At 40.6% G+C, this 18,820-nt stretch overlaps 1 protein-coding gene across 1 annotated transcript in view; it reads right to left on the reverse strand.

The window, feature by feature from the left end:
- Positions 1 to 5,201: 5,201 nt before the first annotated feature.
- Positions 5,202 to 18,820, reverse strand: part of MPP7 (MAGUK p55 scaffold protein 7) — a 110,325-nt gene continuing 96,706 nt past the window's right edge. Inside the window, exons 11-16 of the mRNA XM_082307734.1 lie at positions 18,637 to 18,807; positions 11,730 to 11,810; positions 9,812 to 9,905; positions 8,610 to 8,718; positions 6,982 to 7,125; positions 5,202 to 5,589 (exon numbers count right to left, since the gene is read on the reverse strand). Of these exons, the coding sequence (XP_082163860.1) occupies positions 5,410 to 5,589; positions 6,982 to 7,125; positions 8,610 to 8,718; positions 9,812 to 9,905; positions 11,730 to 11,810; positions 18,637 to 18,807 (779 nt within the window). The 3' untranslated portion in view covers positions 5,202 to 5,409. The remainder of the gene's footprint in view (positions 5,590 to 6,981; positions 7,126 to 8,609; positions 8,719 to 9,811; positions 9,906 to 11,729; positions 11,811 to 18,636; positions 18,808 to 18,820) is intronic.

The raw sequence follows: 18,820 nt of genomic DNA on the forward strand, positions 1-18,820 counted from the left end.
AAGAAGCCCTGAAGCCAACACTGGCTGCATAAAAATTAAACTTGCTCCTGGCCTTTTTTACCACGCTGCTGCTCCCATGTAGCAAACAGGCCAGAGGGACCCCTCAGAGCTGGTCTGTTTTCCTGGGACGAAACGCTGTGCCTGTGCTTCTCCATCTGGATCAAACGCTAGCTCTTGACCCCTTGCTTCAGAAACACACCGCCTCTAGCATCCATTGAGAGGGAAGTGAAAAACGTCCTTGTGTCAGATTTGTGGCGTCTCGCTGTTTTTCGAGATGAGTCAATTATCCCGTTCCCCCTCCTGGTACGACTGAGATTACTAAACCAACGCTGTACAAGGGCCAAGAGGAAAAAACAGAACAAAATTGCCAATGATTAAACCCAGGTTGGTAAGTTTGCGTTAAAGCTGTGATCTCTGTACTCTTGCTGTAAAAGTTAACAAAATCAGAAGAAAGTAAAGGAACAGCTTTGCCAACATCGCCAGGATCCGGAGCGCTCCTTCTGGGCACTACATTTCAGCTCTCCATAATTCCAACAATTTTGGCTTTGCTTACCGATAAAGATTTACTGGCGCTTATTTATATTTACCACGGAGGGAACAGAAACCACAGACCGTTTGCAGCCAACTTGCCAGCCTCCTTGTTCAGAGGCTTACAAAAACAAAGACACATTTCCAGAGTAGCACTCGCATTTGTAGCATCCGCAGTCCCTCTCTGCCGTACCTGCAGACCCTCTGCCTTTAAAACAGGTACTCAATCCCTTAAAACCAAGTTTCCGTGAGCCTGCGTATAATCCTATAGAAACCTCGTAACATCTTTGTTAAACCACAAATCTAAATTTCACTTGAGGAAAATTACAGCATGCCCAGGTTTCGTAGCATATTCAAGTCGTGAATATTAAGACGACTGCTGAAAAGAAGTAGACCTATTACAAAAGAAATTGTGACCTAATTTTCTCTATTTATTTCTTATCAAGAAGTTTTCAAATCCTGTTTGTGCCATTTGAGCCCTTTTGGAAATCCTGAAGATATTTTTTCCATTCATATACTGGAATGTGTAGCTGGCAGCTTTGTGCCACTAAGTCTTTAAAAATTTGTTTAAGCAGACATATGGGTACAACTAAAATAGAAGCAAAACAAAGCCTCAATAATCACAAGGATTTACCCTCTTTGTTAAAATGTTGGATGTCAGCTACACAAAATACCATAGTATTTTATTATAGAGATGTAAAATCATTCCATACAGTCTTCCAAATATCCAACTTGTATTTCAGACACAGATACCGAGAGGGAAAAAGTCTCCAGCTGTCTAGAACTCCAAATTCTCTCATTTGTACTGTCATTTAACATAAGACAAAATTTAAGACCAGACTTTAACTGTTTCCAAATGTTTTTGTGTTTCTGCTGAAACCTTTAACCATTATGTAGCACCAGAATGCTTAAACAACAAATACACCCACCGTGTTCCTTTAATTTTGTGTTCAGACATTCTTCTGTTGAATGCTTGGTATCATACATTAATCATGGTAATATATGATAAATACTTAATGACTCTGAGAACAAAAGGATCTCCGGCAAATTGCAAGTACAAATGATTTTAAGCACTGATACACAGAAAACTCTTAATCCTGTGGGGAAAAGACTGTAGATACAGCCGTAGCAAAAATAGACTCAGATTATAACTTTGACTGAATCTCGGAAGAAACTATTCATCCTTTGAAACAATCTCACAAAACCTAAACGCGAGCTTTACCGAGGAAAAAATTCTCCACGCACAGTAGAAACCTGAACCTAAGTGCATGTGGGAAATGCAGAATACTGCACTGAAACAAAACAGAAGCGGCTTAAAAGTCTTCTCTCTAATCCTAGTACGTGTTCGGCTTTTTTTCTGGAAAAGATATAACACAATGCAAAAAGTAACTTAGTTTAAGCATTACCTTCTTTGAATCCTCCAGAGGACCACCACCTCCCATGGGAGCTGAGGGGCCGGGGAGCATGCGTGACCGACGACCGCTCGGCGTCGACGCCGCAGACAACGCTCCAAGCACTCCGCAAGCCCAGGTGAGCGGATGTCTCTGTTTGACCCGCTGACTTAAGCTTTCCCTCTCAGAAAGAAAATGGTTTATTTTGGGGTGGGCTGCAGGAAAGGGTAAACATTTATTTTGAAGGAGAATTTGGCAACAAAAATGAAAAATTAAGAATTTTAGCCCGTGTTCTAGGTTGCTTTGTTTTTCCATTTAAATTGGAGCCTTACAGTTAATAGAGGGACCTATGAAATAACTTACTACTTAGGCATTTTACCTTTTAAAGTCATTAAGCCTATTTGTTATGGTGCAATTTACAATAAAGAAAAAAACACCTTCAGTGATATATCAATAATTTATTGTTTTGCATAAGAAGGTAAGACCAGATTTCAGGTAAGACGTCAGCCAAGGACCTGATGGCAAATTCAAGTCTAGAACTTGGTACAATATTAAAAAATACTACCATTTGTTTGACTATGGCAAACAGCTAAAACACAATAAAAACATCTGGACTTGACTGTCAAAACATACAGTTCTCTGAAAACCCACACAGCACAACTTGAATATGTGGAATATTGGAAACATGTTTAGTCGTCTTCGTTCCCAAATTCTTAGGAGTCAAAGGAACAACATCCCCGCTCACCCGCCTCGGTACCCCAGAACAATTCAGCACATGGGCTCAGCGTCCACCACGATAAGCAGGCTCCCGTCCTGTTGAAACTCTTGGGCTAAGACATTTTTTCTGCCGTGCCCTGCTATCATCTCTGCCTGCCTCATGGAAGCCAGTGGCTTCGATTTTTTTTTTTTTTTTTTTTGAGGCTAACACTGCAATAATGTTGATTTTCAAGAGCAATCCAGTAATTTAATTAAAATTATTCCTCACTCCTGAAAGACTCTGTGCACATTTTCCTCTGTTGGTTGGATTTATGTTTTTGTGATTCCCTTTCTTTTGCAGGTGTTACAATTCAGGAATTAGCTCCTGGCTTGGAGACGGGGCAGGCAGCCATCCCTCTAGGAGACTGCTGCCAGGGCTGTGCCGAGGATCCGAGGGTCAGCGTCTCTGTGAACGCAGCAAAGCACCGTGCTGCGTACTGCTGCCCAGCACAGCAGCCCTGGTGCAGAAGGTCCTCGTAGACCACACCGACCCAGGCACGGAAATTAAATTAATTTCAAAAGGACAAGAAAAACAGCCTGCAGGACAGCCAGAACTGTTTCTACCAGGGAGTTTGCAGATTATTCTAGCATCTATTTCTTAAAGAGAAAAGCAGGTCCCTTACGTGAGCGTTATTGTACACTAATGTTCTGAGAGAGCCCAGGTTAGAAGCGGCGTTAAGAGTGTTTCAGTAAGGACTAAAGCCCCTCTTGCTGGAAACGGCCAGACCCTGAGGGAGGCCGAGTGCCCTCTCAGTTTGGGCTGGTTGCAAGAGATGGTGAGGGCACTCGGCGTCTCGCAGGCAAAGGCAAACAGACCCGCTGAATTCCAGATCCCCTGAAAAATAGTTTGATTTTCAGTAATTAAAAAAAATAGAAAACATTTTCTCAACTCACATAATCTCCATGCAATTAATTTAATCAACAGATTTCGATTTATGGTACAAAAAAGTTTAAGTCCACCAGGAAAATGGTGAAATTTGGCAAAAGTTACCTTACAGCTATTCAGGCAGAGCGTGTATCCGTACTGGGATTCAGTACATCTGTAACTCTTGCATAAACATTTCCAGACTCCTAGGGATTTTGCTGTTGTTGCTTGCATTTCATTTATTTTATACGACTCTAAGTCAAATGCAATGACCCACACATTAAATACGCATTTAGAATAAAACGGCAAAATCTGATGGCTTTATCCGCGTATGAACTGAAATAAAATATTTACATGGAATGTTGAGCTCCATTTACAGAGACAGTGTTTCAAATTACAGACTTAGTAATCTCTTTAGTAAATGATCACATTGACAAGAAATCTAAAAACTTAACATCCCTTTTCAACCCTTTCATAAATATATAAAGTTTCACTAAATTCTTTTTTCTTTAAACAAGACAGCTATATTCTCTTTACAGATTAACATGAAATAAGGGTTTCCTGTTTGAATGCCACAGATGTGATGATCTGAAGTCAGCAAGTTCCTATACACATTCTGTACTTACAAGACATATTCACAACACAACACGCAGGTGTTACTTGGTCTGTACAGCTGTACTCATTTCCTGCATATCAGTAGTAAATAAAGAAAAATACCAAATTATCTATATTAAAAATACATCATCTAATATACATTTGCTTACACTGCCACATCAAATTTTAAAATGAGGTTTCCAACTGTCTCTGACCAGTGACAAGGATATTGTTTACAGTGAAGTCTACAGCATTAATTTATTTTTGAGTGGAGACAAAATATCTGTTACACTACTAAAAAGTATCACTACACACTAAACAATAAAACGAATTAACCTCTTGCAACTGCTTCCCAGATCTCCAAGGTTTCCTCACTAATTGTTTGAAAATTTCTGGTGGGAAAATTGTTGTAAAGGATGCCAAAAATGTTTGAAATCAATTTAAAGGAAAAAAAAAAAAAAGGTACTCTCTACTTTGTGGCTATTCATATCACTTTGCCACTGATTTTCCAGAAGATGAATCCCAAAGACTTTGAAGTTATATACATAGTAACTCACACTTTTCCCTATTTAATAAATATTCCCATGAGTTTTCTTTGTTGTGCCACAAAGCATGCGTGAAAATATTTTCAATCCATGCATGCTCACAGCAGAGTATTTCACAATTAAGCCCCTGAATACATCTTTCTTTCCATGACTATGTAAGTGCAAAGGAATACTAAAATCACTCTGTACATATAAGACAAGGTTCACGTCTAGAAAAGTAAAAACACTTATCTTGATACGTAATTAAAACTACGATGTCTTCCTCATAAAAATGTTGGTCACTTTTGCCTGTTTCAGTTCACTTAAGGGGTAATAACTTCCAAGTGCTGATGTGCTCTTTATGGGAACAGGTTATGCTTAAAACCATCAAGGTGCTGATCTCCAGTACTAATTAATGTCTTCTGCAAACTCTCTGTTAAAAAAATCTTACCTTGGAAATACACAGCTGATGATAGAGGTGTTTGGCAGTTTTGTTACACTAGTATTAGCTCGCTTTATGGAGCATAGCAAGACTTCGGTTTACTCTGACTGTTCTGCCTCAAAATTGTGGGCAGGAGGATTGAAGACTCAGGAAAACAAGACCAGTTCCAAGTGCATGAAGAGTGTACCTGCTGCTCAGGTAGAGTTAGAAAGCCCTCCTACCAAGAAAACGGCCATCGAGTAATGGCTAGCCATGCCCCGTATTTAGATGCTGAGACAACAGCAGATGTTTTGGCTATCTGAGACGTTATTATGAATGTAGCCAGCTGACAGGAACCCAGAAGGTCTCGGTCTCCAACCTGTCAAAAGTTGTTTTAAGCTCGCTGTAAGCGGTAGCGAGGTCATCATTGACTATCACCTTATCGAAAAGGTGGCCGTACTGGCTCTCCATCACGTGGGCAGATTTAATCATTTCTTGAAAATCTTCTTCCTAGTAAGATCAGTGCAAAGCATAGTCAGTCCATAGCAACATCACATAAACTCATTCTGTGGTAAACGCAAAGTTACTCGCTTATTTCTCATCTCATCCGGAGACGGAAACTGTAATTTTAATAAAAAAAGTATAGAAATTACCATTACAAGTGATCTCAGAGAGCATTCTCACAAGTAGACTTTGCTCAACAGGCAATTCTTTCATCTCTCCCCTTGCAGTGACACAATTAGTCACTGCAGGGTAATTACAGAGACATTTTCTGTTAGCGGTACCAGTGGAAAATGTTTCTAGCTGTTTACTTTGATGATACATTTGAAGTTTCATTACTTAAGTCTCAGCTTGCTATTAGCATGTGATATATTACAGTGCAGCCCTTATTCTTTTAAGAGCTTGGCAGAAGCTGTCTTCCTATGCCTGGTTCAACCTGGCTCAGTGGATTTCTCTTCCAAAACAAAGGGAACAAATCCTAGGAATTTAATTGTTTACGTAACTCTGAGAGATTAAACTCGTCCTAAGTAATGTCCTGAAGGTTGCTCTTAAGAATTAACTCCTCTTACATTTCCTATACCATAGAACATATTCTTATAGCGCATTATTTCCAAACTATTTCAAATGCATATTCTACACACATACAGTCTGTGACTGTATCTGTGACTCAGTTTGAAACAAAATCTAAAAAACCCTAAATAACATCTGAATGAGGGAAAACAATACACACCATAAATGTAGATAGAAAGTCTAATGATGATCAGCTTTGCTTTAGCTTCAATTAAAATGTGATTTCATTATATTTCAAGGAAGTAAATAAGTTACTGTTGGGTAATCTGGCTAATATTTTTTTTCTGATTATTGACAAAAAGCAGCATTTGTTACTTGCTTAGATTTTTCTCCTTCTTTCTTACAGTGTTCATTTCCCTATACCATTTAAAAAAATTGTTTCTCTTATCCACAAATACGGGCTTTTTATTAAAGTAGCATTTACTTTTTTAATTGCTGCTTTATATTTGAGCTTTCCTCTACAATTAGACCCAATAATACACTTGATAAAACAAGGAAAATCTTATACTTGAACATCTAAGCCCAGATACAAATTTTTTAAAGGAAATCCACAGCATTATTTCTCATAAAAATATACTTGCGTTGTTGGGGTTCTTCAATGACATAAAATCAGTTGAGCACGGAAATGTAAATACCCATGAGCATATCAAACAATGAAAACGCCACGGTAAATTTGAGATGTGGGGGATGCTGGGAAACAACAAGATACCATGTGTAAGCCCTGACAAGTACTGTCGATGAGATCCAGTGATCAGCATTATTTTCAAGATAAACCACTACAACAAAACTCTTAACAAGTTCCCATGTTTTACCATATGTAAATATACTTACTGTAAAGGGTTTTGCGGTTCCCTTATCATCTTTACTTGAAATAATCTTGGCATTTTTTCTGGTCTCTCTCAAACGGTCAAGTGATGGAGGCTTTATAAATATAACAAATGGTTTAAATTCATATGTCCGTAAGTGTTTCACTGTCTGGGAAGAGGAAAGGTTTTAATTAATTGGTTTATTTCACACAATAGAATTTACCGGAATAAAAGAAACTCTCCACTAACCAAAATAAACCCATAAAGCACTTCTTGAAGGCTATTTTTCATTTACTGCCATCCCGCCCTGGTGACTGGCATTGATTAATGTAACTCGTGTGAACAGTAAGAAAACTCTCCATTTCCACAGGGGCTGCTGGTAAACCCCCTCAGGCCAGCGAAGGCTGGGCTGTGCACTGCAGTGCCACTGGCAGCGGGAGGGTGGAGGGGAGGAAAAGTTCGACACATTTTAGCAGGAATAATACTTTCTGTACCCATGAAAAGTAGCAGGAAAAGGTATCTGTGACACTCAGTCACAACAGGTCAATGATTTGTTCTCTTCCATACTGTGTGTCCGCTATATAACTGTTCGCTCTTCCCGAGCGAGTCGAGTGATGCTACGTATGGAGTTAGAGACAGGTGTACAATTCAGACTGCGCACAGGGCGAAGCAGGGATGGGACGGCCCCCAGCAGCCTTCCGTCTTCTTCACACTGCCAGGGCCCACAGGAAAATGCTGTGTTGGCGAGCGGGATCCCAGAACAGTCCACAAGCCTGGGTGCCCGGGAGAATTTAGTGCTTCACTGGAAAACAGGGCCGTGCCGGACACGGAACGGTCTCGCAGAGCAGCCTGGCAATATCAGCCCCAGGAGCCCCTGCCCAGCTCCCCTCCTGCCCTGGCGCGGGGTCTGGCTCCCCCGGACGCTCCTCTGGCAGCGCAGCCCCCTGCCCTGCTCCTGTGGCACTGCCCCGCGTCCGAAACTGCCCCGGGAACTGTTCGCAAGCTGCCGGGGTTCGGAAGTCACAGGCTGGCCACCCTTGGAGAAGAAATACTTTGGCTGAATTTAAACAAACTAGTCCAGCTCCTGGAAGCACTGTGGTTATTAGTAGCATAAAAATTCCCAGTGGAGCTTTCAGCGGGGTTGAAAGACAAGGTCAATGCAAGAACAAATGATTTAGAGAGGAATGTTCTTAACCGTTATCCAGCCAACATCACATTTAGTGCGTTCCTTGACTCGTGTCCACCCTGCATGGAAACCCTTTGCACAAACGGTCCAGCTAAACACGTGAGAGAGAGTTGCTGGACTGGGTGGCAGCTCAAAGCCATTCTGAAACTGAAGTTTCAGAGAGAACCTCTAACCCAAACCAGCAGAAAGATGAATGAAAATATAGCAGCATTTTGTAATTAAGCCTTTGGTATTATGCTGCAAGCTTTCAATTCAGTTAATTACTGAGCTGAATACTTGCCAATATGTATTGAAGCTTCCTTCCTCTCCTTCTTTCAGAGTCTCGCTGTGATAAAGGTACCCAGCAAGCCCACTCAACAGTCATTCAGCGTGGAATAAAATATACCTTTTTAGAAACTTTTTTTTTTCCTGGAATCCCACTATGCAATGTAGGGAACTACAAGAGTCCAAAAGACGTGCTTACTTACATGAGGCTGCACATCCAACAAACAAACTTTGTTTTTCGCTAGAACGGATCGAACAGAATCTAAGCTCGTACCATAGTAGTTGTTCTTATACTCGCCATACTCGATAAACCTGTGGCAGAAGGTGAAAACAACTGGAATAATTGCCATTTTCTCCAGAAAAAAATCTTATCAGTTTGGTTTATAAGATCTAATTCAGGAGCAAAAATATTTTACTTTACATGAGAGTTTTACCATGTTTTATAAAGGAAATGCTGTCAAGTACTTCAGCATGTCAATTTTAAGAAATCTTCTACTTTACCACTTTCAAATCAGTAACACCTGCTTGTATTACAGTTAAAGAGAAAAAAGTACTGTAGTCCAAAAGCCCACTAATGTTTTCCATCACCTCTTTTTCTGAACTAATGCAATGCAATAAAACAGTGGATAAGCTAAACAATAGAAACTACTGAAATTTCATTGCACACTACAGAATATCCAAATTCTCTGTCTCAGAAGAGGAGGAGGAGCGACGATGGTGCTAATGGAACCAAGGCGGCTGGTTATGCGCTATAAAATACAAGCGCTATTTGCCAAAAAAGCAAAGCACAGTTTGAAGTTTCAATAAAACCCACAGCTTTGTGTCTAATACACTTTTGCCCTCTGAAACACTGGGGCAGAATTTCAAGCTACAATATTTTACAGGCTGCTGGAGAGCACGATGCTACCATTGTCTTCATTTTAGTTTAATTGCTGGTGGGTTTACAGGCAGGGGCTTCACTGTAGATCTCTAAATTCAAAAGCAGAGGAAATGCCTGGCCTGAAAGAGAGCAGAACTACACAAACATTGACTCAGGCACGTTTGCAGCACTTCCAGGCCCCCCCCTCCTAGAGCTGCAATGCTTTATTGCTACGACAGACGATGTCCTGTTAAAGGAGTGCTCCCCCGTCCTGAACACCTACAATTTCAGTGTCGTCTTGATGAGCTGAAGTACCGAAACTACTTGGAAGCTTAGAAACATTTGTGTTTGCACATACGGCTTTTTTGCTCTGTGTTTTTGCCAGCTGCTTTGAACTGCTTATATATCAAAATGTAATTTTAACACATCTTCAAATCACTGCAACTTATATCCACTTTGACTTCTTATCTAAAATTATAACCAGCCCCATTTTATAATAAAGCCATTGTTTTAACTGCAATTCTGGTTAAAATCTCTTCAACGTACTTGTTGTTCTGTACATCTGTCTCAAACAAGTGCTTGGAAATGAAAATGTATTCGACACCATCACTTTCTTGGCTTCTCCTTGGTCGGGTAGTGTCTGCAGTTTCATTGAATGAAAAAAAAAAGGAAAAGATGCACAAAACAATATAATGCAAACCAGTTTAGGAAACACTGAAAAGCACACAACCCTTGTGCAATACTAAGCGTAGCGGTTCCCTCGCTTCTGACAGACATAAGGCTGCTCTGGATCTGGTAGGCGGCACTCAAGCACATGACAGGATTGAGTTTAAAAGCATGCAGGAAAAGCAGGAAAAAACTTACTGGACAAGTATCAGATTATCATTTTTATTAACTAGTGGAAAAATCCAATAAAATGAGGACAGCTGAGTAATAAAAGGAGCAGCAGTCCGTAACAATTACCCCAGCCTTGCCACTTGTTAAACTTATTAGCATACAAGACCATAAAGGGAAACAAAGCTCACCAACCCGATTTATAAAATGTTACGTTCATTAACAACACTTGTAGCTATGGTATGTGAAGCATGATAATAAAAAAACGGGGTGTGAATTTTATGTTTTAGTGCTTCTCTTTTTCTGGTGATCAAAACCGAATTCCTCTTTCTTTCAGTAGCCATGTAGCATTTGCAATTCTTACTTTCAAGTACAACAAGGTTTTGCTTATAAATGAAACTTATTTGTGGGGTTGCCACTTATGAATAATGACCCCATTCAAAAGTCCCATTTAATACCAGTTTTATGTTACAGCATCATGCATTCTCTGTCGCATAGGAACATACACAACCTGCTTGCAGAAACACAGTCCCAAATGCCATTTGATGGCACGCTCTTCTGAGGTTGACACAAAGAGAAACATTTCCAAGACAAGAGCCCCAGTTCTCCCTCCAAGTCCTGACTAACTGAATTTCAGGGAGAAGGATTTCTTTACGTGTTTGTTTTAAATTATAACCACAAATTTGGAAGAGAAAAGAGAGAAGGCAGCCTGATGAATACTGGCAATTTTTAGAGAAATATTTTTGGGCAAATGATTGCATATGCTTCAATGTGTTAAATATTTGGGAACATCTGGCTTTTCTTGTTGTTGTTTTCAATACCCAGCTGAAGCAAATATGTGCAAATGAAATGACTTGCCAAAACCAAATATATTCATTTTCCTACCCAGCAAATTCATTCATATATATACTTTATAGAATACCTGTATTTGCAAAAACTTGCGACATTATCTCCCACAGTCAGAATGCTGGACCCATATTTTTTTTAATGATCCCAATAGGAGGCACAGGTACAAGTAGAAAGTAAACCAGGGAATGAAAGTCTCACTAAAACTGTTAAGTCCTCCACATTAAAGAAAACCCAGTAAAGTCTCGTAGAAGTTAATATAGAACAATGTTATTCAATGTTACACAAGTTACCCTACTTGGTCAGACAGGGGGAAAGAGGAAGAAAATCCCCAAATCAACTTTTCTAAAGGTAATCAAAGGGATTTAATTAGTTTATTCGCAGGATTAAACTGCTTATCATCAGTCTTAATTTTTCAGCCTGTCTAATATATAAAGGCCATTTTGCTGCAAGCAAGCATTGGTAACAGAGTACGTTTCACTGCTTTACAGCCAAATCCAGGGTGTTCTTCAGCTGAGTTTCATTTACTAAACCTCGCTGACATCAATCATGTTAAACTTGTACTAAAAGTCTACTGCAATGCCTCTGAGCCAAAACGTCCTATCAGTTTAATCAATGCTATTTAAAATACAACTGCAGCAGCACTTTTAAAAATTAGAAAAGTAATTTGGATGCCAAGCATGCATTTAGAGACCCAAATTTGAAAGTGCCTTAAGGTAATGCAATAGTAAGGGATAATAATGTAAGCATAGCATTAGGACAATAGAAGTGTATTTTTACTTACGTGGCACTGTTACCCCGTAATGCTGGGTGTCACTGATCAGCAATTTCCGCTTAAGTTCATTCAGTCCAACCCCCACAGGACCTGAAAGAAAAAAGTCATGCTGTTTCCCAACAGCCAGTTCTCTCTAGTCTTCAGGTATAAGTACTCTCCGAGGTAAAGACTACGTAGCATATAGCTACGCTATATATTGGCTTTTAATCAGAGTCATTTGGAAACGCCCATGGTGCTAGCCTCTCCTAGAATATACCGCACTGACAAATTTCAGGGGATGTAGTTGGCAGTTACTCTGCTCTGACTTGACTACTGAGGAAAAAAATCAGCGAAAAAGTTGACAGCAAAACTACCTTTCTTTTCTACAGCAGCTACCCACAATACACACCTATCTCCATCCCCAGCCCTACTACAGACCCCTGCACCCTCACCTGCAGCTTTCCAGCACAAAAACTGCTTTGGCTATTCATTTGGCCAGAATATCCCCAGCTCACGGACTAAAGGGCCCCAGCTGGGATGCACAAAGCCCCCCCAAAGCCTCTGCACCCCATGTGTCATCGTGGCCTCTTCCTTACCCCCTCCAGCTGCGGCATCCCTTGTCTGCACCAGCCTCCCCTGAGGAGCATTGCTCCCACCTTCTCCCCACGCCCTGGGAGTGCTGCTCCTTCCAGCCCCGGCGGCAGGTAGGAATGCTGCCTGGCCTCCGCATGGCTCTACCCGTCACTGTCCACCTTTTGACTGGGCCAGGGTGGCATCACACGGGGAGAGGAAGGAAGGGCAGCACTCCGCAGGTCACAACCCGCTTGGGATGTCTGGCTTTCTTTTTTTGTTGTTGATTTTCTTTTGAACTATGCTCATCTCCTGCCTGCTGTCTGAACTGGTCCAAAGCAAATGTTTCCTTCTTCACACGGCTGCCAAAGAGAGACCACTCTTGGAAAGAGGATGGCAGGAAGAAACAAAGACTGCACAAATTTTTTTGACCTGTCTCCATTTGAGTACTGCTGTCCTAGAAGCTACTGAGCAGATGTTCCTCTTGTTTTTCAGATCGTCCCTAACTCTCAGCCAGTGGTGCTTTAGGTCTCAGCTAGGGCACTCTGTCCTGTGAGGTCTCAGAGGCTCCGTGGGCAATCGCTGCGGCCCCCAGGAGCCTGGCCCCTGGGGTGGTGGGGCCATGGGGTCGTGCATGTGGAGGGAGCTCAGCTCTGCGTGCGCAGGCATTTCTGACAGCGCCGTGGATTCATTTCTGCAGAGCCGGGTCAACAGCAGAACGCAGGGGAGAGTGAGTCATTGAAACCATATCCCAAATAATACAAGGATAATACATGTGGTTTTAAGGAAAATTCCTGCTCTTCTAGTAAAAGTGATACATTTATGCATGGAGTGCTTTTTAACAGAGACAATTTAGACATCAGAAATACAAAACGTAATAAACATTTTAATGAAATAGTGATATGTCGGTTAATTACAAGTGAGAGCCTGGTATCAAAAAGCAAAAACTGATGCTTCAGCACCTTCAGGTGCTATTTGTAAAAATGACTATCCGCCCTGTCTGAAGTTAGAAACACATACTGATGAAAAGCAAATGCTTGCTACTTTGCTACTATCCCCAGACTATGGTCCCTCTGTAAAATCTTAGGGTTTCTGCATTTATAATTTTTATATATTTACTTAAGTTAAACACACAACTACATTTCAAGTTCCATCTCTGACCTGCTTGTAAATTAATCTATCAGTATGTATAAATGTTTATTTAATATGGTGTACAGCAGCCTCTACTGGTGCATGTCTGCAGAGGAAAGCAATGTGTCATGTAGATAATGGCATTACTTTTGTTCTTATTTTTTGAAAAAACATTTTTCCTTTTTTAATAGTATAGCTATTTAACACAAATACGGATTTTTATAGGACAAGTAATTAAAATTCTCAGTATGTCCTAGCAAAGCCGAATGAAACAAATGGAATTCAAGTAAAAAAAAAAAAGCATTGTATTCCTTTCAAGCAAAAGATTTTCCCCATCAAATCTACACAAATATTATTTCCTCTGTCTACACACTGTCAAATCAAAAATATGCTTTTAGCTCTATTTATATATAAAGAATCCAGGCTTCGCTTCCTGCAACAGATGCTTTGGAAATTTAGATCAAATCTGTTTCCAGACCACAACCTCACTATTACTCTGTCTCCCCTTCCAGATTACCATTTAAAAATAATCTTTAAATTTAACTACTGGAAGGTGTAGATTCATCTTTTTCAGTGCTGTTTTCACGGAGTTCTCGTAACTGCAGCATACGGACGCTGAAGGCTGATTCCTAATTGGTAATGCCATCCGTTATGCTGATTTTTACACTATATCTCCCGAGTGTACTGCACACTTCCATTCTGAATATTCTTTTCATTTTGATGCAACAGAGAAAGATGATGGTTTCTAATAATCACGAATCTGAACACGATTTGAACTCAAGAAGAGAATAAAGCATCAGGATTGGAAAGGGCAATCCAGATTCTTATAGTAAAATGCCAGGCATGCAGGGTCCATGACTGTAGCAGTTTTGGTTTACTATAAGTCACCCCAGGCAGCAAAATTTAGAGTTATGGTGACAGATTTAGAGATATTTTGTTTATTTTTTTAAAGGAGCATTTATGTTGCTTGCTGTTGCATGCTGAGTGGTCGAATCCTGCACAAATGGGCTGTAGTGCCGACCTTTCTTTATTGAGGGACACTTGCAGAATTAAACCACCAATCCTTAACACGTGCATTAAGTTTTGTACCATTCAGACATGTCTGAAGAAAACTGAAAAAAATTGTTTGATGTAAGTTCAGATCTCAGGAGGGTTAACCCAACCAGCCATTCTTCACCCATAGATACATCCTGACCTCCTAGAAGTCTATTTGAAAGGAAAACAAGAAAAAAAACAAACAAACCAACAGAAAGTGGTCTTTCAGAAAAGATTTTGGGAGTTAGGTGACAACATCCCTGCTGGGATCATAAAGACCCTGTAGAAAACACACCTGGACACAGGTTCTGTGGCTCAGTTATTCCTTCTCTAGTACAACCTCTGTAATGCAATGACTGCATGTCCAGCTGCAGCTCAATGAGATATGCGGTGGGAAGCAGAACCTCATTTTTTTGTGTTACAGTAAATTACAACTAGCAGGGGGAGTGTACTTCTAGATTTGCTGTTCATTGAGGCAGATCAGTGATTTTGTACTGCTGTTCTCATGGGCAAGGCGAGCCAATATGCTGCATCCTATGTGTTCATTCCTGAGCCATGCTGACCTATCCATGCCTTCAACCAGGAAGGTTTAATGAAGATAGCAATTGTAGGTCTCTCTTGTCATTGTCCAGATGGTTTACTTGAAGTAGCATGGCCATGGTCGGCCATTTTCCTGCACTACTGCTGTAGATCTATTAAGTCTCTGCAAGCCACTACTGAACAACATCAAAGGTAAGTCAGGAGTTGTAGAAAACTAAAAGCCACTTCCATTTCATCCTCCCTTGCTCTGAGACAGACCTGGTCTCCACATAGCTCCTCCATGATAAAATCAGAGGTGATGGATATTTAAAAAATGTAAGCAGTATTACAATAGAGAACTTTTCCAGTTCCAGATTCCTTTTCTTTGCACTGATGACCAGAAGGACACCATTGTGGGGAGTACCAGCAGCCTAATTCAGAGACAGAGAGCCTTTTCTGATTATCTCATGCACCAATAATAACTGCTCCTTTGTGGTTACACACCTCTGGTCATTGCTTCCACCACTGCCCACTTAGGACAGATGCATCACCATGGGTGACCACAGCATCTGAAAGGCTTTGCATGCCTCTGGGGAGAACACTGCATGCACATAACTGCGTGCGTTCTGGGGGACACGCTCATGGTTTGTTACTGCTGACCTTGCTTTATCCTAGCACTGCCCCTTCACAAAGCTCTGACTTAGCTGATACTACACTGTGTAAAGTTATAGTATGTGGCACATCCACTTCACTCTTAGGAAATAAAATTTGTGCTAGTCTGGCCCTCACAGTTACTGAAGCAGAAGCCTTTGTGAGCAGGACTTTTTCCTCATTAATGTAAATGAAAATTCTAGTGTCTAAATAATACGTTTCATATTAAAATATTCTGCCTTTGCCTGATAGGGCTGCAAGGTATCATGCTTAGGATGCGGGCAATATTTCTGAAGGAAGACTTCAAGGATTTGTTGGCAGCCTGGGAACAGTAAGTTACCAGAAGACTGGTGACATGATATTGCATAATTTTGTTTTTAGCAGACTCATCACAGTCATAAATACTAAAAGCACAGCAGAAGCATCTGTATCATTACTGTTTCAGATGATGTGTTATTTTAGCCCCAAGGATACGCAGGACTTTATTCATGAACCTACAACTGCAGACAAGGTAAAATCTTGACAAACTAATACATCTACCTGAACCTGAGACTAGTATATATCACACTACAGGGTGCTAAAAATTACTGTGTGTGCAATTTGCATTCTGTAAATTAGACCAGACCAATTTAAAATGAAGCCAAAAGAAATTTCCACTTCAAAGTTGTCAAACTCCCTCCCCCTAAAAAAGGGCAAAACAAAACCTAAAAAAACCTTCCAACAGTAAATTATACATTTAGGCCTAGCAAAACACAACAGACATTTAATGCCCCCACCAATTACAGCTATAAATTAATTATCTGTGCCTTTGTTTCCTGATACTAATATCCAAATTATATTTGATGGATTATATTGAATGCTTCTACTGGCACACAAAAAGCTTTTAAAATGTGTTCGCTTCTACTATACCTGCATTGCTTAGCTCTGCTAGTTTTTCCACATTTTGCCCAAGACATTTTTATGGTATTGGCCAGACTTAAGCTGCTCTTAATATCCAGAGAAAAACATTAGAATTACTGAAGTCTGCAATAAGTTTCTGAACTGCTTTTGTTACTGAAAAAGCACACTTTCTTCATTTGATTTATTACAATAAAAATCAAATGAAATCTCTAGGTATTCCTTAGATCAGACATATGCAATTTGTTATAAAAAGTCTACTTATCACACTTTTGCACTGCACTCTGTTGATGTAAGTGTAAAATCAACTCAACCATGTTATTACTTGTTGTATATAGCCCACAATCTCACAGTGATCACACTAGTAGGTGGCTGAATTTTAGTGCTGGAGAGTGACAAAACTGTTTATTAAAAACTAAATTTAATGTTCCCTTGGATATGAGCGATATAAAAACACAGCTACTCAACAGTTCATAACAGTCCCTGATAGAGGGTCGTATTTCTCTGCTCTGCTGCTTTCAGAACGGAGGAAACTTTACTAATGAAGCATCAACCTATGTGCTACTGCAAAAGAAACAATAAGCAATGAGACATTACTCATTGGTACTCCAATGGTTACCTTTGAAACATTTAAGATCGTGTACTTTCTCTTTTTTTAGGAGACTGAAGCAATGCATTTTGGCTAGATAATAAATGCTGTAGGGAACCCATGGCAGTGACAGATTACAGAAGAACAGAAAGCTGACTAAGGATGACATCTTGAGTCTTCTGCAGCTATGTTTACATCTGTTCTTGGTCTACAGAAGTTCACCTCTCATCCACCTTTCTCTCCACTTGTCTATTTACTTATTGTAACACAGTAGATGGTTTTGTTTCTTTCCACTTCTATATTCTGTCTTGGCTGACCACAGGTATTTATTCTGTTCTTTTTTTCTTCTTTTTTCCACATAGATCTATTGATTGATCTCTAAGAGCAGAACACTGACCTAATTCTTTTGAGTTTTAGTACAGCTTGACTGCCAGGTGCAGACTAGTAACCATGGTAGCTATATTTGAATGTCATCTCCTCTTGTTTTAGCAATGCTTTAAACATGGTCTCCGAGAGCATCCTTATATGCAAGTTGGGACATCCAGTCTAGACGGGTGGACTACTAGATAGGTGAAAAACTGGATGGATGATCACATTCAAAGGGAAGGGGTTATTGGTCTGTACTCTACTGGGTGACTCATTACAAGTGGAGTTCCTCGGGGACATACTCTACCCTGGGACATACTCTGTTTCATAACTGTATCAGTAACCTGGAGGAGGACACAGAATGGGCCCTCATCAAGTTTCTAGATGCCAAAATGGGTGATGCAAGTGACTTGCTCAAAGGCAGGGCTCCGATTCAGAGGGACCCTGATAATGCTACAGGCATGGGCTGGTAGAACTTTGTGAAATCTGATAAGGACAAAGTCCTGCATCTGGGATAGACTTAAGTCCCACAGCAGTACAGGCTGGAGACTGACTGGCTGGGGAGCAGCCTGGATGAAAAGGACCTGGGGGTCCAGGTGGGCAGTGAGCTAAGCATGAGTCCACATGGCAGCAACGAAGGCTAACAGAAGACTGGGATGTATCAGCAAGAGCCCAGCCTGTAGACAGAGGGAAATGATTCTTCCCCTTTACTCAGCACTCATTAGATCCTGTGAGGAATACTCTGCCCACGATGGGCCCTGCACTAAAAGAAAGGTGTTGATGAACTGGAGCAAAGCCAGTGGAGGGCCACCAAGATGGCTGGGAGCTGAAGCACATGACCTGTGAGGAGAGGCTGAGGGAATTGGGCTTGTCTAGCTTGGAGAAGAGATGTCTTCAGGAGGGCCCACCAACAGCCTTCTGATACCTGTTGAGAAGATGACGGCCAATTCTTTAATGAGGTGTGTGGTGGGAAGACAAGAGAAGACCTGGTGGAAAGACAGGTTCCCAAAGCTGTTGTCATCACCAACCTCCTGTGAATTCAATGTTAATCCTGCTGAGTGGGAGGCCGGACCACGTGACCTCCTGCGACCCCTTCCAATCTAAATGATTTTCTGGTAAGCATTGTGCTAATCAGTAGTCCTCTGTTTTACCAGGTCAAAAATAAAGAAAACAACTTACCAACCAAAACTACAAGCCTGTATTTGTCATTAGGTTGTCGTCTATATTTTGCAACTTCTTCATATGTTGGGATATCTGCTGTATCATACTGATCGCTCTTCTTGCACTCATACATAGATTTGTTTGTTTTTTTATCTTTTCTGCTAAGACGAAAGCTTCTTCTAAAACCAGCTGCAATAAGAAC

This window comes from Platalea leucorodia (assembly GCF_965183815.1).
Source record: "Platalea leucorodia genome assembly, chromosome: 1".
Taxonomy (NCBI): domain Eukaryota; kingdom Metazoa; phylum Chordata; class Aves; order Pelecaniformes; family Threskiornithidae; genus Platalea; species Platalea leucorodia.